A 23,748-nucleotide genomic window follows, 5' to 3' on the forward strand; every position below is an offset into this window, starting at 1 on the left:
CACTGGACATGACTAATCTCCAAACTCTGAAATAATGCTGGATGCTAGAAGGTATTTGCCAGATCTTTTACCATTGTTGACTTCCCTGAATTTATTTTTCCTCTTCTCTGATATGTGCAGTGCAAACTCCCAAATGATGTTATTATCAACCTCTCAACATCTGGTACCCTTCTCAAAGCTCCAGCTCCTGGACTCATAAAATTAAAAACGTAAACTGAGATTTTCAAATCAATTCCCAGTCCTGCATCGTTGCAGAGGAACACTGGAAAATGTGAACCCCCAAAATAAGACAAGCAAGGAAAATAAACCAATTTTTATCTCATTGTTAAAGCAAGCTCAGGACTTTGGGGACTCTCTCTTCGGATTTCTGACCCACAGGCGGCGCATACTGCTGAGGGGTATAAGCTGCAAAACTGAGACCCAAATTTCGGCCTCCGCCTCGCTTGGATCCCGAGTGTCCGTGCGGCCCACTCCGCAGCCGGGTGTGGCTGCACCGCGCGGATTCGAGCGCAGGCTCAGAGGCAGGACTGGGATGAAAGCGGGGTGGGGCGCTGGCTGGGACAGGGGTTCAGGCCGCTCGCCATTTCCCTGTCACCCGCCCCATCCCCTCTTCCCGCGCGGCGGAGGGAGGGGCACTTCGCGGAGCCCAGCGGACGGTTTACACCTAGGACCGGGACTCCTTAGCGGTCGGGCGGCTGCCCGGTCAGTGGCACCCGCCCCTGCCGGCTGAGCGGCTGGAGCGCAGGACCCATAACCCCTCGGGAAGCCGGAGAGCGGGAAGGGATGTCTGTGCCCTGCGGTGGCAGCCCAGCGCCCCGGAGCCTCTCCCGCGGCCCTCTTATCGCTCACCCGGATCTTGCGGCTGATCTCGGTGCCGATCTCCATGGTCGCACCGTCTGAGGCGTCCCGGGCGCCGACCGGGCAGACAAACAGAGTGCGGCCTCCGCCTGCTGCGCCCTCTGCCGGGCCGCCAGGAGCAGCGCCGCCCTGAGGGTACAGAGCAAGCGGGCTCCTCAGCGTGCCGGGTGCATAACTCTGCCCCGCCCCCCGCACAGAGCCCCTCCCGCTGCACCTGCCCAGCTCCCGCCCTCTCGGCCCGCAATAACCCCATTTTTTTAAATAATTGGGGAGAGGGGGTGGAAATACCCCTTTTACTTCAATTCTGAATCAAGGGGGGGCCATTTTGTAAGTTTTCTTCCGGGGTACATTGGACATTTAAAAAAAAAAAACAACACACCAAACAAAGGATAACAAAAAACAACAGAACACAAGTAGGCCTGTAGCATCTTACCTAACACTTTCGATAGTTTTTAATGAGCGTTCAGGGAAAGACCCACTTCAGATTTTCAGGTTAGAATAGACAATTAGGGTTCTAATTGCCAACTCCAGTCTGAAAATTTGAACAAGTGGGTTTTACCCACAAAAGTTCACTACCTAATAAGTACATTTGTTAGCCTTTAAGGTGCTACAGGAGTGCTTGCTTGTTGTGAAGCTTTAGACTAACGGGTACGGCTCAGATTATGAGCTGTGCAGGGGTACTTAAGCACCCAAGTCTAAGTTTTAGGCTCTGTTGTGGTTCTCAGAATTCCCAAGAAATGCTAGTACTGCAATTTTTATTTTTTTTGTGTGTGGGGGGGCGGTAAAAACCCTGTGTGGATACAAAATTTACATCTGTGAATAAAAAGGGCTCTACAAGGAACCACAGTGACAGAAGCAGCAAAAATTGTCTGGCCACCACTCACAGGAGTCAACAGCCAGCCAGGAGTCCAGTATGGTCTTGCCCTTCCTAGTCTTGCTCACTGTAAATCCAGTTTAACAGGCCAGGATATCCTCGGTACTTTGGACTGCTACAAAGTAGCATAGTGAGAGTGTACAACTGAATGTGTCCCTAACAGCTAACATTAAAACAAAAATTAAGGTGATGTTACTTCTGCACATCCACACATCACTGCACTGAGCCCTCCATATACCCTAACCCCCTGCTCTGCATTACATCTACACCCCTACCCTGAGCACCCTCAACACCACTTACCCCTGCTACCATGATTCCTGACCATCGCCACCCCAATGCCCTGAACCCCCTGCTCACACAGAGGTTGCAATGTGACAGTACCTGTAAGAAATTTACTTTCACTCCTGATTAAAACAAGACATCAGCTCCAGACAGATAGGTGAGTACAAGGAAACGAGACAGTACTGATTGTCATGGCAAGCAATGGTTTTCGTACACATTGTCATTTTTAATAATTGAAATTTAAACACTATTTAAAGAATATATCAGGATCCTTAAAGTAAAAACATTAACATTATCCAATGTGGTAGTTACCCTCAAAACAAGCATACAAACTCAGGAGTTAAGGTTATACTTAAAAGAACAATATTGAAATATGGGGGAAACCAGCAAAGGCATCTAAACAAAAACTCTGTCCTGGAGCAACACCATTCAGTTACTATAAAATTATTACAATATTTTTGTTTATGGTCTCAGAGTAGATTAAATTGGCTTTCAAGACATTGAGGACAATTGCAAAAAATACTTATAGGTTCAGTACAATACAGAAATGAAAGTGTCTGGACAAGGAAGGCCTGAATGATAAAGGGTATATTTTAAAGTTAATTTTATCTCAAAAGTAATTAGTGGGTTTACTTCTAAATTATCTTTGAATACAGAATGAATTTTCTGATACAATGCTGTAATTTTGGGAAGGGTATGCCGTATTCTTCATGCATCAGTGATTCTTCTCTATATTAAGTACAAAACAGAATTTTAACTACAAAGCTGTGGCTAGAGACCACAATAATAAGCCCAACTGAAACATTCAGTGACAGAAAATGATGAACTGCACTTCATTGTTTATGAGGCACATTTGTACCTTGAAAGTAGAAAGAGCAAACTCAGATAGAAGTTTCATCTTCAGAAGTATAATGGACACCTTTTAGACTCGATGCATTGCGGAGCAGAGATACAGTATGTCACTTTGTATCCCTCTGGCACTTAATCTTTTAAAAATTCAACAAATAAATCACAGTATTGCATTTCACATAACTGTTTGGGATCTTAAAATATACCTTAGATCAGCAGCGTCCAACAGAAGTTCACAGATTGTTACACTCATGATTGCTGTCCTTCCATATTGACCACAAAGCACCCCTGCCCCCCAAATAAATGCCCTTCACCACAGCCAGGCTCTCCCCAGCTCCCCTGTTCTAATTTAACGATGGTGACTCACCAGAGTCACCACCAGGACCACCACAATGCACTTCTCCCACCAAGTAGTGGGGCGCAAGTGCAGACAGGGTGGACAGCACTCCCCGCACGTGATTCTCAGGAGGAGCCCCATTTAAAGGCTCTAAGAGTCACAATATAGTGCCCTGTTTGCCACACGTGGCAAGAATGAAACATATTGGACACCACAGCCTTGGATAGACAAGGTGGGTGGGGTGAGGAGCTTTTGAGCTTGCACAGACCTTTTCTTCAGGTCTAGGAAACAGAATATTTAGCTGTGACACTGAAAGTTTTCCAACTTAGAAGAGCTCAGTGTAAAAGCTTGTCTCTCTGGCCAACAGCAGGTGATCTACTAAGAGACATCACATCTCCCATTTGTTTTTAATTTCCTGCAACTGACAAGGCTACAAGAACACTCCTCCTATCTTTGAAACACCTGGCAAGTCCTTAACAGCTCTGATGTCACCTTGTTTTGTAAAGCATCCTGCATTTGTCACAAGTAACATCTAGCGTGAAGAAAAAAAAAAGGAGGAAGTCTCCCAAGCACTGGCACGTGAAAGGGGAGTGAAGAAGAAAAGAGAGTTGTAAAAAGGAGTGAAGACGTCATAAATCTCCACAAAGAGCAATTCCCATTCCTGAGCCAAAACTGGGGTCACACCTGGGCACCAGGAAGGCGGCACAGTGAACTCCCGCATTTAGCCACCACGCGCCGCTTACGCAAGGCCCTCAGCTAAGCCGGACAGGGAAGACGCAGCCAGCCCTCTGCCCAGGACCAGCGTGGCACGGAGAAGCAGTGCTAGCCCGCTGACCACCGGTGCCAGCGCCCTCACGGGCCACGTTGCTCCCAGGAGGGGAAGGGAACCAACAGGCTCAAAGTGTGTCCTGGGCCGGGACGTCCCGGGAGAGCCCAGTCCCAGTCCCTCGCTGGTCCAAATACTGAGCGGGTAGAAAAGGAGCTCGGCTAGGCGCCCCCACTGCCTGAATGACAGCTGAGTACAGCACCCACCCCAACCAACCGCTGACACAAACCACCTCCTATGAGCGCCCAGGGCGACCTCTATTAATAAGCGTGCGTCAGAAATCAGAGCATGCGCAGTAAACTCCAATGAAGCCGCAGCTGCTTTCAGGATTCTGCCTGACTTGATTTTGGGGCCATACCGAGGGCTGGGGTCCCAGAGAGAAGAGAACAGTGCGGGTGGGAATGTGACAGAACGGTGCGAGAGGCGGAGAAGCTGGGTGGGTCGGGCGGGAAGGGTCCCTCTTAGGGAAACCGAGAGAAACGCAGGGCGGGGGAGGAAAGGTGGAAATACAAGTTGGTGAGGGGCCATGGAGAGCGCCAAGCGTCTCTGCGGAGCTGTGTGCTACTTAGTGTAAGATACACAAATAAAACACAGAGATGAAAATTTAGGGACCTAAAAGACGAGGAGTCCTATGGCACCTTAAAGACTAACAGATTTATTTGAGCATAAGGTTCCATGGTAAAACCACCTTCAGATCAGCGCACGTTCACATTGAAGGCGAGATTTAACAGGTACAAGAGGTGGAACTTCTCAATCACCTGTAGCTAGGAGCAATCGCACCCATTTACAGGGATTTAAAGGGAGGAGAGGATTTTCCACTAGACCTGGTGTTGCAATGCGTTATGTTGATTGTAGTATTCGGGAGACATCGGATAACTTTCCCTATGTCCTGTAGTTGACCCCCTTAGGTAAGTAAAAAGGGAAGGAAATTCTATACCTTTAAGATTAATATAATGTAATCTAGGAGGAACCAAATCACAAATGCATTAAATTAAAGTATAGAATGATTATTGCAACGTATCACTATGGCGTTAAGGTTATTTGGGTGCCTAAACATGCTGATATTTATTTTAAGATTAAATATAAGTCAGCATAGTTTGGGAATAACTGGGATATTGTAATTTTGTACAGTTACTGATCACTCACAACATAAAATTCCTCAATCTAATTTTGTCTTGGAGTCTATGGCTTCCACTGATCCTCACAAATATAGCTCAGTAGTATTAAGATAGATGGGAAAAGAAATTGTGCTTAGCATGAAAAAAATGTAATTCAAACATGTTTGGGCCTAACGCATTGAAGAAATAACTCAGGAACAGTTCCTCGTTGTACAAATATTACCTACATTGTGTTGCCATAGGTCACTGTTCTGCTGCTTACTGGTGGACCTGCAAGTTAGACCTACCTAAACCATGAAGAAGAGTTCAGATTGTATAACTGACATTTTATGATAATCTCATTGTTACTGGTGTTTCTTTCCTCCTTTGTTCTTGTCAAATTTTAAGGCATTCCCACTGCTTATCACTGCCCCCACACAAAAAGGAGGGTCATTCCCTTACAAAAAAGCTTGGGTAGGGGGTCAAAACTGCTCTGCAGAACTCCCCATTTATTCCCACCCAGTGACTGAGATTTAATCCGAAATATTTATGAGGCCTTTTTTTAGTTATTGTTTTATAAACATGAACTAATTAGTCCTCAGTGCCTGATCTTACAGTTCTTATTAATTGCAGAATTCCTGTTGACTTCCATGGGGTTTTCCTCTACCAAGGATCTATTTCCTAATCAATTTTTTGCATTTAGCAGTGCTGGTACTGAGAAGGCATCTGGATTAGGCCTTACTCCACAATCACTTGCGGCTTTAAGCCATAGACATTAACATAGTGTACTATGGCAACTCCATGTACAGAGCTCATAAACGTAAGTACCATGAAAACGTAAAACATATTTCCAGGCGCCGTATAAATAAGAGCACGAGGTTTGAAAGGAGCCTTTATTAATTGGAAAGGCATAAAATAAACGATCGGTTGATTAAAAAAGGAAAGGCTCGCCCGCTGTGTGCTGTAAATCCCTGCAATGCCCTGTAGCCCGGGGAGCAGCTGTCCCATTGCTGACATTCCCCCTGCCAGGCATTCCAACTCCCTGAGGTAATGGGCTCCAAGCGGACGGGTTTCGCTTTCATCTGTCCGTGTATCCTTCCGCCTGGCGAACGCCTCCCGCCCGAGAACTTGCCGGCACAGGCAGAGGGGTTGAAACACCGTAGTGCAGAGAACTGGCTTTGTGCTCAAGCAGCGCGCGGCCCGCTCTCCCCGGGCAGGCGCTGGCTGCAAAGCCGGCTGGTGCCGCAGGTTTATTTGGCTGCCCTGTGGTGCCCTGCCCAGCGGAGCGCCCTGCGGGGCGAGGGCTCGGAGACAGGAAGTGGGGCGTGTTTTCACTATGAGAGAGCTGAGGAGCAGGCGGGGGAGCGGAGAGCGCAGCTGGTTGGTGCCAGGGGGGCACGATCCCCGGGAATGTAGCTGAGGAGGCTGCGGGGGGAAGAGCTCTCGGCGGCGCTGAGCGGTTGGTCCGGCTCAGGATGCGGGAAGGGACACGCCGTGGCTTTGGATCACTGCGGCAGGTAAAGGGAGCGCCTGGGGCGCTGCTGCAAACACGTCCTGTCCCTCTTTGTGTGGCGTGTTCAGGTTGCACAGGTCCAGGCGTTTCCTTTCAAGATGCACAATAACCAGGATGGAGCGGGGAGGTGAGGGCTGTTTTCGGGGCCTTTTCTCTGCGGGTTGCAGAGGGACTTTGCGAGATGCACTTTCTGCCCGTGCTCTGACGGAGAAGGGCAGTAAGTAATACCAGCGGCTGAGTGGTGACAGTGTAACAGGACCAGGGAAGTGATTTGCCTGTGTTCATTGTCTGTTATTTATAAAATATGTTTCTACACTGAAATACTTGAAATAGCGGGAACCTCATTTCTCCTCCCCGGGCTGCAGTTTTGTTGCATGCTGTCATCCGTGCAAAGTGTGTGAGGAGACGCTTTGCAAAGTTAAATGAAAGCTAATGGTGGGGGAGGATTTAGGAGGCATGCATACAGAGGAGAGAGATTCAAATGCTTAGTACTTCTGTTTGTTTCGCGGCCAGATTGGGCTAAATTCTTATATAAAATTTTATGCATTGTATGAATGGATGTATATAACTTAGCAAGTTAAATTCTCTTTTTTTTTGGCTGTTGTATATGAAAATTCTAGGATTGTTAAATAAAGACTTTACTTTCAGCAGAGTTGATTGGATTTGCAAGGACTGGTGTCATAGCACAGTTCACTTTTTTTTGGAAGGAAAAAAAAAAAACCCCATAACAGTGCAGATACACACAAATTTGAAGTCGTGCCTGAAACAAATATGAAGCAGATGGTAGCACAACATGACAGCTGTTATATGACAATAGTACTGCACTGTTAGCAAGAATTGTACTTGGCTATCAATAAGTGATTGATGTGCTACTGAACGTTATTCCTCAAATCATGTTCTTACTTGTTTGGTACAATTGGGTTATTATATGTTAGGGGCTAGCCGTTTGATTCAGTGAATGATATGGATTGCAAGTTACGTAAGTGTAAATATTTAATTTCACTGTCGTTTTCCTAAGAATAATTTTAAAAAGTCAAATAAGCATGTTTCACAAGTAAGGAAAATTACCCAAAATATAATTCAAATATAATCCAGTTAGTTTGAACCATTAGTAGGGAAGCATAAATAACATAAGATGGCCTTCAGAACGAACCTAGCATGTTTTGATAGTTCCTTCCCATTTAATGGATCAAGAAGTCTTATTTAAAATTCCTTCCTATGTATAAGTCTGGTTTTGTCAAAGAAATAACTAAAGGACACTCTCATCAAATAAATTTAATTTGTGAATCGTTCTGGAGGTAGTGAGTTGTATAGATGTTATTTGGATACTTTTCTTAAAAAGAAAAAAGACTCCTTAGAGTTAAGACTGAAAGTCTCATGTTTAATTGTTCTAAAGGGATACAGTGTGAAAATAGATGTAAAGTTTGATTAAAAACTGACAGAAAGCTCCATAATTTAGTTTTTATATTTGGTACTACAAGGATCAGAGAAAAGTGCATAATCTGATGTACAAGCAGTTCAACACCAAGGCACAGGAAAACAAACTTGGTCAGTGATTCACAAGTTTTACTACCAGTAATAAATCCACTGGGGGGATTTCACCCTTGGTATGCAGGAAATGCTGCAAAGTTTTGTCTCAGAAAACATGATTACTATTATGTAGCAGGACCATCTGGATCAGAGCAAACAGGAAAGCCTGGAAACCCCACGTTACCCTAGGCACTGCAGGGAAAGCTAATTCCAGCAATTATTGTTTCTATTCTAATTGTATGTAGACATTTGTTAGGTATTGCATTTATGTAAAGGGAGATGGTCTTTCATCTAGCCTCCCTTACTTAGCAAAGTCTTCTGTGGAAATGTGCCTATAGCTGAGGCGGGTGGGTTGCACAGAATAGCACAAACTGCTCCAAATCATAACCATGCAAAGAGGACAGGGAGGGTTTCCTGATGTGGGGATTTAAGTAGGTCACTGAGGTGCTACATCATCTCACTTTCTGGGTCATGGGGTCATCTGTCCCTTTTTGTCTACCTCTATTGTGCTCCCTAGTGTCTAACAAAAGGGAACACAGAGCTCGGTATGCATATATTCTGAATTTTCTTTGATTGAGTCAGAACACTCCATAATAAAGAAAAAATTTAATAATCTAATTCAAGTATTGTATAAATTTTTAAGGGAATAGAAGGGAGGTATATTTGGAATCTACCTCCACCTTCAAAATTAATCTGTACTATGGAAATAAGGTATTTAATTAAAATATTGTAAGACAGGTCATTTCATAAATCAGCCAACACATTTAAATATATGATGCAAACACATGGTAGTCTGAAGAAATTTTGTTTGGAAGACTTTGGAAACAAGGAGTTGATGTTTTGATTCTTTCTAAACCATAGAATAGAAATCAAGTTTAACAATTTGCTGGCAAAACAATGTCCATGATTTAACAAACTTCTATATTATATTCTTACCCAGAGTAAATATTTGCTGCCAGGGCACAACACTGGTGAAATATAAGACTTGATGGTAAATACTGACAGGCCTTTAGTCACTGTGATAGAGCAGACATTTAAGAACTGCTACCACTGTTGATGCTACAGACTATGTTGCCTGTGGCAGTCTGGGTTTTCATTGTTGATTGGGTTAATTATTAAATTCCATAGTGTAGTAACTAGTGCCTTCAGGCTAGGTTCTGGTAACTCTAAAGCTAAGCATATATTTTGATCACTACAGCATCCCCTTCCTGTTAATAGACACATATATAATTTGTCTCCTTTATCTTTAATTAACTCTCATTTGTCCTGCATTTTTAGGTGTTACACAGCTGGAATAACATTGTTTTTTAAAATATTCCCTCTTTAATAGCTTTGATACTATTCACTGCATAACTTAAAACTTTAAAGTTAAGGTAGATGTGAATCTGCATTTTAAAAAGCAAACTCTGCCCCAAGTCTTCATTTAAAAAGGATATTTGTAGGTTTGTTTATATAAAAGTGGATTCTCCTCGTCCTCCTGAAGTTTCAAATGTTAAAACAAAGCTACTGGAAAACTTAGAGGGGACAATAAAATGCTTCCTGAAGAGGAGCTCTAAAGAGGAGGGTGAGAAACTGTTCTCGGTGGTGTCAGGTGGCAGAACAGGGGTAATGGTCTGAAGTTGAAGAGGGAGAGGTGTAGGTTAGGTATTAGGAAAAACTACTTCACCAGGAGGGTGGTGAAGCATTGGAATGTGTTACCTAGAGACGTGGTAGATTCTCCATCCCTCAAGGTTTTTAAGCCCCAGCTTGACAAGGTCCTGGCTGGGATGACTTAGTGGGGGTTGATCCTGTTTGAAGCAGTGGGCTGGACTAGCTGACCTCCTGAGGTCTCTTCCAGCCCTCTGATTCTGTGATTCTAGAGGTGTGACATCCATGGTTTCATGGAGGCACCTGCATGACATCATCATGCTGACCTAGACGCCAGGAATATCACCCCCCATAAAAATCAAATATAATAGGAAAAATAAATCTCACTGGAGGAATCAGCCATGTGTCTTGTTAACAATGTATAAGGCTGAAAAGGAGCTCAGCAGGAGGCCTAACTAAAATGGGCATTGTCCCTGTAAATAGTCCCTTCCCTTCCCTTCTCTTTGTAAGCCAGGGATCAGGGCAGCCTCTCCGGATTAACCAGCCCTGACACATCAATAAGCTGCTATGGGCATAGGGCCTGATGCCTCAGCTCCTGGCTGCAGGGTGCTCAGAGCCTGCATTAGGGAATCTCATTTTGACAGCCTAGGTTCTGAGTCCACTTCAGACCTCCCTGGTTAGGGACTGGTTTCCTCTCTCTGGACAGGGCTGTTCTGTGCCAGGACTGGCTACTGCTATATGCCAGCAGCGAGAGACTTTCCAGATGTGAACACATCCAGAGGGTCCCCAGAGCCTGATGCCAAGCAGCTGTGAGTCAGTAACCTAGCGGGGCTATTCCCAGTGGAGGGGGATTGAAACCAACCAAAGTCCTTGAAACCTCAGGGCTGCGTTATCCATGTGTCATGAGGTGTGTACTGTGTTGTTTACCTTGGGATGGTAGCTTCAAGATTTATGTCTGAACATAAGAACATAAGAATGGCCATACTGGGTCAGACCAAAGGTCCATCCAGCTCAGCATCCCGTCTGCTGACAGTGGCCAATGCCAGGTGCCCCAGAGAAGGAGAACAGAAGACAATGATCAAGTGATTTATCTCCTGCCATCCATCTCCTGCCCTTGTACTGAAGGCTAGGGCACCATACTTTACCCCTGGCTAATAGCCATTTATGGACCTAACCTGCAAAAATTTATCGAGCTCTTTTTTAAACCCTAATAGAGTCCTGGCCTTCACAGCCTCCTCCGGCAAGGAGTTCCACAGGTTGACTGTGCGCTGTGTGAAGAAAAATTTCCTTTTATTAGTTTTGAACCTACTACCCATCAATTTCATTTGGTGTCCCCTAGTTCTTGTATTATGGGAAAAGGTAAATAATTTTTCTATATTCACTTTCTCCACACCATTCATGATTTTATATACATCTATCATATCGCCCCCTCAATCGCCTCTTTTCCAGACTGAAAAGTCCCAGTCTCTCTATCCTCTCCCCATATGGGACCCGTTCCAAACCCCTAATCATCTTAGTCGCCCTTTTCTGAACCTTTTCTAATGCCAATATATCTTTTTTGAGGTGAGGAGACCACATCTGCACACAGTACTCAAGATGTGGGCGTACCGTAGTTTTATATAGGGGAAGTATGATATCTTTTGTCTTATTATCTATCCCTTTTTTAATAATTCCTAACATCCTATTTGCTTTACTAACTGCCGCTGCACACTGCGTGGATGTCTTCAGAGAACTATCCACTATAACTCCAAGATCCCTTTCCTGATCTGTCGTAGCTAAATTTGACCCCATCATGTTGTACGTGTAATTTGGCTTATTTTTTCCGATATGCATTACCTTACACTTACCCACATTAAATTTCATTTGCCATTTTGCTGCCCAGTCACTCAGTTTGCTGAGATCTTTTTGTAGTTCTTCACAATCCCTTTTGGTTTTGACTGTCCTGAACAACTTGGTGTCATCTGCAAACTTTGCCACCTCACTGCTTACCTCATTTTCTAGATCATTGATGAACAAGTTGAACAGGATCGGTCCCAGGACTGACCCCTGGGGAACACCACTAGTAACCCCCCTCCATTGTGAAAATTTACCATTTATTCCAACCCTTTGTTTTCCGTCTTTTAACCAATTCCCGATCCATGAAAGGATCTTTCCTTCTATCCCATGACCGCCTAATTTACATAAAAGCCTTTGGTGTGGGACCGTGTCAAAGGCTTTCTGGAAATCTAGGTATATTATGTCCACTGGGTGCCCCTTGTCCGCATGTTTATTAACCCCTTCAAAGAATTCTAATAGATTAGTTAGACACGACTTCCCTCTGCAGAAACCATGCTGACTTTTGCCCAACAATTCGTGCTGGTTTCTTCCTCCCCAGGAATGCGATTATATATTAGCAATTTACTGTGTGAAGTCTGCCTTTGTCCAGCAATTTGCATCAGAGTGGCTCTCTAAACACTTTATAAACCTTACTAATAGAGAACAAATATGATTGTAGACTATGTTGATATTTTCACATTCGTTATGCAATACATTTTCTAAATCAATGATTAGTTGTAATAATGACATGCAGTTTATTCTAGGGAGTGGATCTGTGAGGAAGTACTTGAGAGAGGGAGTAGCCTTCCAGACATATTTATGGAGGGCTTCTGACTCTTTTAGGAAGTAGCATGTAGAAACATTGTTTGTGGGAGACCTGGAACAATGGATGATGTCAAAGAAATTGTAAGGGTTTATAGGTTTCTTGGAAGAAGTCTCTTTTTGAAGAGATTTAGAAAAGAATTATTTCAACTACCACTGAAATGTAGTCCCCTCTGGTGAGATGGAGGTGGGATGACTAGACCAAGTGCTATCAACCTGGAACACAGTGCTGCTGTTTAGGACAGGAAGTAAAGAATAGTGTAGCTAAAAAAAACTTTAGGGGAAAATAAGGGAGCTGGAATATAACATACCAAATGGAAATATGGCTAGGATTCCCTCACCTCAGCACCAAACCAGAAAACCCACCCACTAGATGATACCCCCAAACTGTGACATCTCTAATGACCCTATCTTTTGGTTCTGCACTTTGTCCAAGACAGTGTCTCCAATTGCATGGTGCTTCTAGGACAATATGTTTTTATGGATGTGGATACAAATTTTTGTCAGATTTTGCATCTGACGAAGCAGGTCTTTGCCCATGAAAGCTTATGCTCCAAAATATATGTTAGTCTATAAGGTGCCACAGGACTTCTTGTTGTTTTTGAAGATACAGACTAACTTGGCTACCTCTCTGATACTCGATACAAATTTTGTATCCGCTCAGTGCTCTAAGTACTGGAGCACAGATTTAGTCTTGAGTTGGACCAAATAGTGCTGCCTATGGATTCCCTTTGCAAAATACTTGAAGCACCTAGGTTTTTCCTAAAGGTGTCTTATCCAAGTATTGATCTGGTTTATGACATACCTAGCTGTTTTAAAGTGCCCTTTTAATCTTTAAAGCATGGGTGCTGCAATTGTTCAAAATTCATTCCACTATTTGGCAGATGACTAAGATAGATCCATTAAAAATTGTTACTTACTGAAGGTCGTTTCAAGAGTTTGTGGAAAACCAAGAATCTTGGTTTCTGTTTCACTGTTCTAGACCATGCATCACTCTCTGTAGTGAAGGAGAAAATCATTGACTGTGTAGGTTTAGAAAATATAAGTTTAGGTGTGGATTTCTCATGGTTGTAAGTCCCCTTTCAAGTAAATCACTTCTGAACCGTCTCCTTTTTCCTTTTTAGAGCTGCTGTGGAAACTCTCTCCAGTTAGAGCTTGGTGGAGGACCTGCTCTTCTTTAATGGCTGCCTCTGCTGCCGCTGGCTAATTGTCCAGATACTTCAGGGCTGCTTATTTTGTGGGAGAAGACTGCTACTTCCCTTCATTTTCAAGTGTGGTGATAGCTTTTCATCACTGTGTGTGGGGGAAAATGCCGTTACCTTTTGGGCTCAAATTAAAACGAACTCGACGTTACACAGTGTCCAGCAAGAGTTGCTTGGTGGCCCGCATCCAGCTACTCAACAATGAATTTGTGGAGTTTACTCTCTCTGTGGAGAGCACTGGGCAGGAAAGTCTGGAGGCTGTGGCTCAGAGACTCGAACTGCGGGAGGTAAGCAAATTGAGCACTGCAAGCATGACTTCTCTATCTATCCCTTGAAAAGGGTTACTTGCTTCAGTGATTCCCTGCCATTTTAGATCAGTGGTCTTCACCATACTTTCACATGTGGACCCCTAAAATTTTTCAAATGGAGGCGTGGACCCCTGTGGAAATCTTAGATATAGTCTGCAAACCCTTGGTGAGAATCGTTTGTTCTGTGGTAAGGACAACCTTCCACAGACATTTAGACATGGTCTACAGATTCCTCCCCACCTCTCCCAGGGCGGGAGTGATCCCTGGTTGAAACAGTTATTTTAGACGACTATATTACTTTATCAGATTCTCTCCTGTACCAGCCACCCAAGTGTATTTCTTCAACTGGGGTCCATGTTTTAGCCCATGAGTCGAGTGCCAGCTGAAAGGAAAATGTACAGTGCTGAGAATATTGTTTAACACAAGTAATGACCATTCCTGCCTCAATAGATCATAACAGAGGGATACAAGAAGTAGTGGGTGATTCAGAGGCAGGTGTTAATTTAGAATCTTTCTTTTAATCAGTTGAGTGTTTATAGATCTTAAATGAAAGAAGTGGTTCTTTTAGGAAAAAGATATTTGAATGAGTAGGATCTCGGCACAGGTGCTGGGCAAGAAACACCAAATTACTATGGATTGGGTATGTGCAAATATACTCATGGTATATATTGTTCAAATCAGACAGATGAATTAGGTGATGGCCTATTAAGGGCATATCTGGCCAGGTGTAGATGCTTGACCAACAATTGGCATATTTGCTTATGCAAATTAGTTTTGAAAATAATTTTGGGGAACACTCCAGTAGCTCAGATTTACCTCAGTCCCACGCAGATCTGCTGATGTCCCTCTTTTGTATGTAGATTTATTTACACCTTAGATGCTGAATTGTGAAACTGAGTTTATAGACTCCTTACGGATGTAGAACCTTTGATCTGTTTTTAAAGGGACACATTTTTATTGTTGTAACTCCATTAGCTTCAGTCTGCTGGTACAAGACATGAATTTGACCCCGAGAGCTGGATGCTGTTGACACAGCTTGAAAATTGGCAATTTCCCAGTCCAACTTCTTGCATTAAGCACTGAATTGTGTATTTTGTTTAACATTAACCTGACTTTGTTGGGAAGCAAAATACCAACTGGAAAATGTACAAGACAGAATTATGCATATGTTGCCTTGTAAAACTAGAAAAGGGATGCTTCTGAGTGTTGCTTTCTGTAAGAGATAAAACCCCAGACTGCAGTAATGGAAGATAAAAATGGAAGAACAAGCTGAAATAGGTATCGGATTAATCTCTTTAGTTAATTAATAACTTGCTGATTTCTTCAAATACTGTATTTCCAATTTCAAGAAGCTGCCATCATCACTGAGCAAACAAATATTAGGGCTCAGTCCTTCAGACAGTTGAAGTTGTGACTTACCAACACTTGCTTATTTACAGTACTGTGAAATCCGTCAACTTCCATCTGCCTTCTTGTAGTTTGTCCATCAGTTATCTTTTTAAATATTATACTTCAAAATGTAATATATATACTTTTCTGCAGCACTTACTAATTTGTTGTCTTATGTTCTCACCAAATGCTGTTGTGCCTTAGGGGAAAAATATGAGAAAAGCAGTTATCTTGGGCTAGTGCCAGCCTATACTGTAGTTAGTGCTGATGGCTGATGTGTGAGTTGGTGAAGTTTAGCGATATCTGAAAACAGATGGGCTCTGATTGTCAATTGAGTCTATTTACAATAGCAGGTGGAAATTGTAATATATCTAGTTGCAAAATAGTAGAGTCCTGGGCTTGCTCTTGCACAGCACACATTTGGAGGGGGGCAGAGTCCTGTGTGTCAATCCTCAATCCTCAACACTCAAGCAGTCAGCAGCACAAGTGTAGATGTGGGAACCTCCATCTTCTGGCTGAACCCCTATTCCTTCTGGGTCTCTCAGAGGTCCCTGAAGTGATAAAGAAAATTAAAGAAACTACTGGAAGTTGACAGTATGCCACCTTCCTGCAAGGGGCTTCCAGCAGTCTAACACAGTTCTGTACCCTGAGATAAGTCCTTCACAGGAGCTTTAAACCAGCCGTTCAGGATCTGTCTCACCTTCCGCTCAGGAAGCTCAGACTGACCACCATGGCCATGCAAGTAGCCTTTGCCTTTAGCTGTTGCACTACACTTGCCAAAAGCTGAGGATAACAGTCTGTTCTCTTAACACAGCACCCAACTAAGATGGGCTTCCCTTTTAATTAAAGGCCATTGCTCCAGGCCTGAAGTATTATGCAGATGGAGTGTGTCAGGGCTGCTCAAGTATATAAATGCTCTTGAACATGATCTTGCTTGGTGCAGGGGTTATGTACCATTGTGTACATGTAAGTACCGTTGTGTACATGTAGGTACTGCCTATCCTGCCTGAACTATTCTCATTAATCAAACCACATGCCTGGTGCTGAAGTGTCAGGGATTGGCATGCTGCATGGAAGGCTGGCATTTCTGCCTAGTGGTGATACCCTTGACTGTGTAGTCCAACAATGAGAGTCTGTAGTTGCATTGCCTAACACCTAGAGTCATTGGCTGAGGGTAGCAGAACCTTGGCTCACTCTACTCCACCAGGATCTAACCCAAATCCCTAGTGGTTCCTATGCATAAGGGTGCCTGCCTCCTCCTCCATCTGTTCCATGAGTTACTTCCTAATCCATCTTCTATTCCTCTCTCTGTACCATGGGTCTGTGTTTGAGATGCCCTTGGCTTTCCATCAGGCCACATTCCACCAGACCTTCCCTTATCTGCAGTGACTCATCATTCTTGGCTCCCACACTGAGAGTTCTGCAAAAGCTCCTTTGCAAAGCCCAGTCCTGGCCACTTGGGCTGTGTCTACATGTGCCCCAAACTTCGAAATGGCCATGCAAATGGCCATTTCGAAGTTTACTAATGAAGCACGGAAATGCATATTCAGCGCTTCATTAGCATGCGGGCGGCAGCCGCGCTTCGAAATTGACGCTCCTTGCCGCCGCGCGGCGCGTCCAGACGGGACTCCTTTTCGAAAGGATGCTGCCTACTTCAAAGTCCATAAGGGGACTTCGAAGTAGGCGGCGTCCTTTCGAAAAGGAGCCCCGTCTGGACGCACCGCGCGGCGGCAAGGAGCGTCAATTTCGAAGCGCGGCTGCCGCCCGCATGCTAATGAAGCGCTGAATATGCATTTCAGCGCTTCATTAGTAAACTTCGAAATGGCCATTTGCATGGCCATTTCGAAGTTTGGGGCACGTGTAGACACAGCCTTGGAGTTCCAGCACCTACTTTGTAGGAGGCTGCAGCACCCAGCTGAGCTGAGCCTCACTTTTGAACTTTTCCCTCAACTCAGAGCATAGCCAGCAGAGGGGAGGGGGCATGGCTTCCCATGATCAGTGCAACTACCTTCTCCCAGATAGCACTTCCGTCCTGGCAACACCATTATTTTTGAGCCTTTGGTTTTGCTCATGAAACATCCAGAAAATAATGGCCATTTTAGAAAATGAGATCAGTATACAGTTGAGCCTCAGAATGGGAATACCTCCAGAACGGAAGTTATTCCTAAATCTGAAATGTTTGTAATGGAACAAAATGCCATTGTTCTTTCAAAAGTTCACAACTGAGCATTTACTAATACAGCTTTGAAACTTTATTATGCAGAAGAAAAATGCTGGTTTTATTCATCTTAATCAAAGTGAAACAAGCACAGAAAGTTTCTTTACCTTATCATTTTTTTTAAAAAAAGCCTTCCGTTTAATTTTTAAGTTTAACACACTACTGTACTGTATTTGGTTCTTGAGTTGGTGGCGGGAGGGTTGTTCGTTTTTTGGTTTTTATTTTTTGTTTACGCTGTTGCCTGTTTGCATACACTCAATTCCAAATGAGATGGCCGATCAGTTTGTAACTCTGGTGTCCATAAGTCTAAAGTTCTACTGTATCTCATCTAGGGATTGCAAACAAGACTGCTGAACTTTGAAATTCTTCTGGTAATGCATTCTTCATTGGATTATTTTGGCAGAAAAATATGTTTGTAGCAAAAGGAAGTTGAAGAGTGGTGATTTATATCCCTTCTCCAGCATACCCTCAAAGAGTTCTATTTGCCTTTTAAATGCTTGTAAATTCATGTTTTGTCAGATTTTCCAAGCAGCCATGGAATAATCCCTGAATGCTTCTTAAGTGTGAGGCCTACACACAGAAAATTTTATGTCATTCAGGGTCTTGTTTAGTTCTACAACAACAGCCTTTATACTTTGAGTATGTGAAATGCTGAGTGCATCTTGCAAGAAGCTGATGATGATAAGCACCCTATAGTCCATAACTGTTAATGGGAATTGAGGGTGTTAAGTTTCTTGTAAGATCATGCTTGTTGTTTGGGGTGTTGGCTGAGTTTTAGCCCAACTATCATGAAAAGTAGCAACATCAGAAAGTGGTTCAACTATTCTGTATGTGATATTCCTATATGATGACTGAATTATGTATTCAACCTTAACAAGTAGTCTTTCACAACAAGATGGTTTTTTAATTTATGTATTACAAAGAATCGAATAGTAAGGTTCCTAAAATGTTATTCCATTTGTGTTTACTTCATTGCAGAATTTAGTTACTGTGTACAGGATTTCAAGAAACATCTTAAGGGTTTTATGTTAATGAAGTATTTTTTTAACTGTAACAGAGGTAATGTCATTAAAAAAGTATCAATGTTTAAGTCAGGGGTTCTCTTTTTGCAATCCACTCTGGGGTCCCAGCTACAGTCTATGTTCCCTCTAATTTTTTCTGTCCATGGGTGCAATTAATTTTATGTGCACTGAGGCATGTGCAGATGTGTACCACCAGTAGAAACACTTGCTTCCAGCTACGGGTGCTCTGTTAATTAGCTGGGTGGCATTTGAATCTCTCTGGATGGCTGCCCAAGCACATAGCTTACAGGGAACAGTGGTCATGACTCCATTTTAATGAGGTTGCCAGATTTGCTGGGCCCCACGGAGGAAGACTGAGCTGCATCCCCCAGAGCAAAATGAAGCCAGAGAACTTGTGTCCTGGGCAATGGGGCTCAGGTTACATGTCCCCTGTCTGGGGCTGAAGTTTTTAGGCTTCACCGTTGTGTCGTTCCTCCTCCCCAACCTCCCCCATTGGGTTGGTGGTGCTCCAGGGAGTGGGATTCAGGGAGGCTCAAGCTTCAGTTCTCTCTCCTGGGGTTGTGTAGTTATTTTTGTTGTCAGAAGGGGGTCATGGTGTAATGAAGTTTGAGAACCCCTGGTTTAAATCATAATGTACATTGCAAAACACTGCATTTTATCAATTCCAACCTGCATATTAGCAAAGGTGTGTAGAGAATGGCTGGAGCACAGAACTAGGAGTCTGGAACCTTTACTCTGTTGTTGACTTCATCTTTTGACCTATGTGTTTAAAAAAAACTGAAACTCTCTTGAGGAGACTATCTCATGGTACTTCCAGAATGTGAATCAGAGGGGCAATAATTTTAATCCCCATTATTTTAAATCATAAACCCGAGGAAAGAAGCAAAGCAAAAATATGCCTTCATGAAATTCACCCTTTTATAGTGCTTCACTGCAACTATTCTGAATATAATGAAAACCTAGGACCACTGCTTGTCACAAGAGACAGCTGCAATCTTGCAGATATGAAAAAGGATCAAACACTGATTTTGAAGCTGTTGACGGCAAATGGAATTAAAGCTGTGTGTGTGTGCACAAGTATTTGCATATACATTTTCACATGGGATACATGTAGGGTAGCGTTTCCCAAACTTAAAACATTCGTATGCCACTTTTGGGGCTTCGGCCTTATTGGCATATCCCTCTCCCAGTGCCATCCCAGGGCTTATCTCCTGATTTTTAGTAATTTATTTTCTGCCAGATACCCTTTGAAATCCTTTTGCATACCACCTGTGGGTTGCATACCACACTTTGGGAAACTCTGATCTAGGGCATGAAAGTGAGAAAGAAACATTTTAAAACAGAAACGTTTTTTAAATGTTGATTATAATAGCCATCTTCAAGGACATTGAGGGAATTTTTAAGAATAAATTATTTCTTCTATCTTTTTCTTTATTTCTCTTTTCCTGTGATTATGACACTTCTCTATAAATATGAAGGGTCAAGTCCTGCTAGTTTCTCACAGTCTGACATTACTGGAGTGATTTGTGTGAGTGAGGTAAATATTTGGCTCCAGGTTCTGAAAATGTTATGACACAGGAATCTATCAATGATAAATTCCAGGAAAGGGCTGGAAGGTGGTGCATGCTGTTATTTATTGATGTATTTATCTTGGGGTTGGAAGGAAAGAGGAGGGATCAAGATACTGTGGAAGTCAGTTAGGCAGAATTCAGAGAGATTTGAACTGTGCACAATCAAATTTTGCTGCCTAATGTCTTTCAGGTCCCCTTCAGAGGAAACACATTTAAAATATTTCACATTCAGTGTAATGTTTTTTAAATTGTTCATTTATCAGTAAATGTCCAGGCAGAAGCTGGTTTAGTCTGTTAACACAAACACTCTCACTGTTTTTGTTACTGACCTAAACAAAAACACTCCTAAGAAACCATATCAGAAACTACAGTGACTGGTAGATTGAACCTTGTGGCAAGGCCATGAATGAGGTTTGGCTGACATAATCATAAGCATCAGAGGGATACCTATGTTAGTCTGTATCCACAAAAACAATGAGAAGTCCTGTGGCACCATAGACTAACAGATGCATTGGAGTATGAGCTTTCGTCAGATACATTTGCCTACGAAAGCTTATGCTCCAATATATCTCTTAGACTACAAGGTGCCACATGCTTCTCAGAATCATAAGTTTGACCAAAATTTGAACATCAGCAGTATTGAGTGGTGGGCTGGGATTGATGGAGAAGCATTAGAGCTCAGTCTTGCAGTCTACATGGCTGTAAGATCATGCTAGTTACTTCTCCTGATTGTTAATGGTTGGCATTTTGAACTTAAAACCAGTATGCATAACACAAAATCGCTCCAGAGTATACTCATTTGACATGTGACTCAAGAACTGTAACAATCTTTGAGTTCCCTATCTGCTATCAATCAGGATGAATTTGGGGGCAGAGCAAGAAAGGGGAAGTCCAATAGATCAGCAGTTCCCCTACATGCGGGCATTTTAGGGGGTGAGAGGCTTGCTCTAGTCAGTGCCTGTCTAAAAGAGTTTTTTCATAGGTGCAGAATTTGTCCCCATGGACTCATTTACTAAGCACAAAAAGGACAAGGTTGGACTTTCAGAAATGGATTGGTAGGCAGGCAATCTTAACCTGAAAAGAGCTAAGGAATTCAGAGTTAAGTCAGAGCCTGAAAATAACATGTTCTCTCTTTCAGGAGCTATGTATTGCAATAGAATTTTATAGTAACTTACACTACAACATGTTGCATCTGCTACATTCCTTTGTGTAATGGATGACAGCAGAACAGGATTTTCTGTACTTTTGAACTGCAGTAGTCTCTCTCTCTGTAAAGTTCTGGTCAGTTATTTGCTGCATGTGCCCATTGACTTCATGTTTGGTTGTCTGCCAGCTAATCATCTGCTTCTGGTACAGCAGCCAGTGACTCTATACCTGCCTTCCTTTTCAAAAGAAAACTGTGGCAGCCCTGTCAGTTCGAGGAAAGGCAACAAGAAGCTCAATTTGAGACCTTATATGACTCTTACTTGATTAGACCAGATTGTGGGAGAACAAAAACCCTCAATATTTTGCTTTCATATGTTATTTGTTTTAAATAATAATTCTGAGAGGTATTTTGGAATAATTAAGGAAAATCATGCAGAAATTAAAAAATAATTACATTGTGAAAAGGACTGCTTCTTTCTCAGTCATTGAGTCAGGATCATGGTCTTGCTGTGGTCATTCTTGTCCACAGGCAGCTGGAAATGAAATTATTTCAACTCTCGTGAATTGGTAAATTTGTTATAAGGACAAATTGTTGGAGTTGCTTTTGATTTTATTGTGGTCTCGTACCACATTATTCTAGATAATTGTTAAGGAATAACATTGATTATGCTGTTTCCAGATTTGCATGTTACTTTGGGGTATGCACATTTACTACGGTTACTTTTCTTGGGGGAGGGCTGATAATTCTATCTATGTGCTGCTTGAGTTACTTGTTTTCTCATATGGAGCTCCATTCTGCACATGACTCTCTGACGGTTTTGGGTGCAAACAGAAACAGCTTAAGAATGAGGGTCCATATGGCTCGTAAGGTAACCAGATGTCTTTTTTTTTTTACCAAAATGCCTGGTCAAAAAGGGACCCTTACAGCTACGGTCAGCACTGCTGAGTGGGCCGTTATAGGTCTGGTTTGGTGGTGCTGCAGAGCTGGGACAGACTATTCACTACCTGCCCTGGGACACCATGCTGTATCCTGAAAGCAGCAGCAAATCTGGCTCCTAAGTGAGCAGGGTGGAGCACAGGGCTCCACCCACTTTCCTGAGCATCAGCTCTGCATTCTCATTGACCAGGAAGCTGTTCCAATGGGAGCTGTGGGGGCGGTGATTGTGGGAGAGAGCCTTTCGCAGCTCTTCCCCACCTCCCCCAATTCCCCATTGCCTAGGAGCCAGTCCTGCTAGCCACTCTTAGGACACAGCACAGTGTCCCAGGACAGGAAGACCTCAGGCAGCCTGCCACCGACCAGGAACTTCTCAGTAAGACCTAGCCCCAGCCCTGAGCCACACCTCAATGCAGAGTCACCTCCTGCACCCCAAACATCTCATCCCTGATCCCACCCCAAAGACCACAGCTCCAGAGCAGAGTCTGTATCCTGTACTGCATTCCAACTCTCAGGCCTGGGTCCCTCATCCCTGGCCTCACTTTAGAGCCCTGACCCCTCCTGCTCTCTAAGCCCCTCATCCCCAACTCTGTTCCAGAGCTCTCACCACCTCCCATGTTGCAGCTACCTGCTCCAGCCCAGAGCCGCCCTCCTGCACCTGCAGTCTCCATTTACAGCCAATACCCCATTTAGAGCTCTCATGCCAACCCCTTGCCTCAGGCTACAGAATGTGTGGGTGGGAGGGAGCAAGCTACTGAAGGAGAAGGAATGTAGTGAGTCAGGGCACAACCTCGGGGAAGAGACAAGGCTAGGGTATTTTGGTTTGTGGCACTAGAAGGTTGTCAACCCTAGTGGCCAGTAATGTTAACATCCTCTTATTATTTGTAACTCCCTTGAAATGTACTGGAGCAGCAGATATAAGTGAGGCACCACTCAAGCACTGGCACACTGCAAGATTGGAGCTTCATCTCCCTACAGATTCCTGGGATGCATGAGCTTTACAGGCTGCGTGCCCTGTCTAGTGCGTGGTTCTCTAAATCAAGGGTGGGGAACCTCTGGCCTTTGGGCTAGACACAGTTTGCCAGAGTTAGCTCCTGGAAGGCTGCCAGATGCTTTGTTTACCCAGGCTTCCAGGCACAGCTTTTTGTGATTCCTGTCTGGCTGCAGTTCACCATTCCTAGCCAATGAGAGCTACAGGAAGCAGTGGCTAATCCTGACAAACTGCATCTGGACGATTTGCTAAAGCAGTGGTGCCCAAACTTTTCAGCATCTTGGCCCCATTTAGATTTTTGAGGAAACCCTCCCACCTCTTCTTTACCCCCCCTTTGCTAAAAATTAAATTAATAATTTAAAATAAACACACAAACTTGATATAAAATGTTATTTAAAATGAAAAAAAGTACAAATAGTTTTTCTTGGCCCCTTGTGGGTGCCTAGAGCAGCCCCAGCTGGCCAGCTGCCTGAGCCCTGTGCCAGCTGCCAGAGCTGTCTGCGCTGGCTGCCTGCCTGCCTGAGCACTGTGCTGCCAGAGCCACCTGACCGAGTCCTACACTGCTGGGGCCCTGCAC

General features: G+C 43.6%; 2 protein-coding genes across 6 annotated transcripts in view; one reads left to right on the forward strand and one right to left on the reverse strand.

The window, feature by feature from the left end:
- Positions 1-941, reverse strand: part of ZC3H14 (zinc finger CCCH-type containing 14) — a 37,537-nt gene extending 36,596 nt beyond the window's left edge. For 2 of the 4 annotated variants that reach the window (XM_074996651.1, XM_074996650.1), the window contains exon 1: positions 850-941. In XM_074996651.1, the coding sequence (XP_074852752.1) occupies positions 850-885 (36 nt within the window). In that variant the 5' untranslated portion in view covers positions 886-941. Of the gene's footprint in view, positions 1-71; positions 787-849 lie in introns of those variants that run through there. The other 2 variants (XM_074996649.1, XM_074996648.1) reach the window with 2 other exon arrangements.
- Positions 942-6,100: 5,159 nt separating this feature from the next.
- PTPN21 (protein tyrosine phosphatase non-receptor type 21) overlaps positions 6,101-23,748 on the forward strand; it is a 67,336-nt gene continuing 49,688 nt past the window's right edge. For both annotated transcript variants that reach the window (XM_074996653.1, XM_074996654.1), the window contains exons 1-2: positions 6,101-6,640; positions 13,515-13,879. In XM_074996653.1, the coding sequence (XP_074852754.1) occupies positions 13,700-13,879 (180 nt within the window). In that variant the 5' untranslated portion in view covers positions 6,101-6,640; positions 13,515-13,699. The remainder of the gene's footprint in view (positions 6,641-13,514; positions 13,880-23,748) is intronic.

The sequence above is a fragment of the Carettochelys insculpta genome, chromosome 6 (genome assembly GCF_033958435.1).
Source record: "Carettochelys insculpta isolate YL-2023 chromosome 6, ASM3395843v1, whole genome shotgun sequence".
Taxonomy (NCBI): domain Eukaryota; kingdom Metazoa; phylum Chordata; order Testudines; family Carettochelyidae; genus Carettochelys; species Carettochelys insculpta.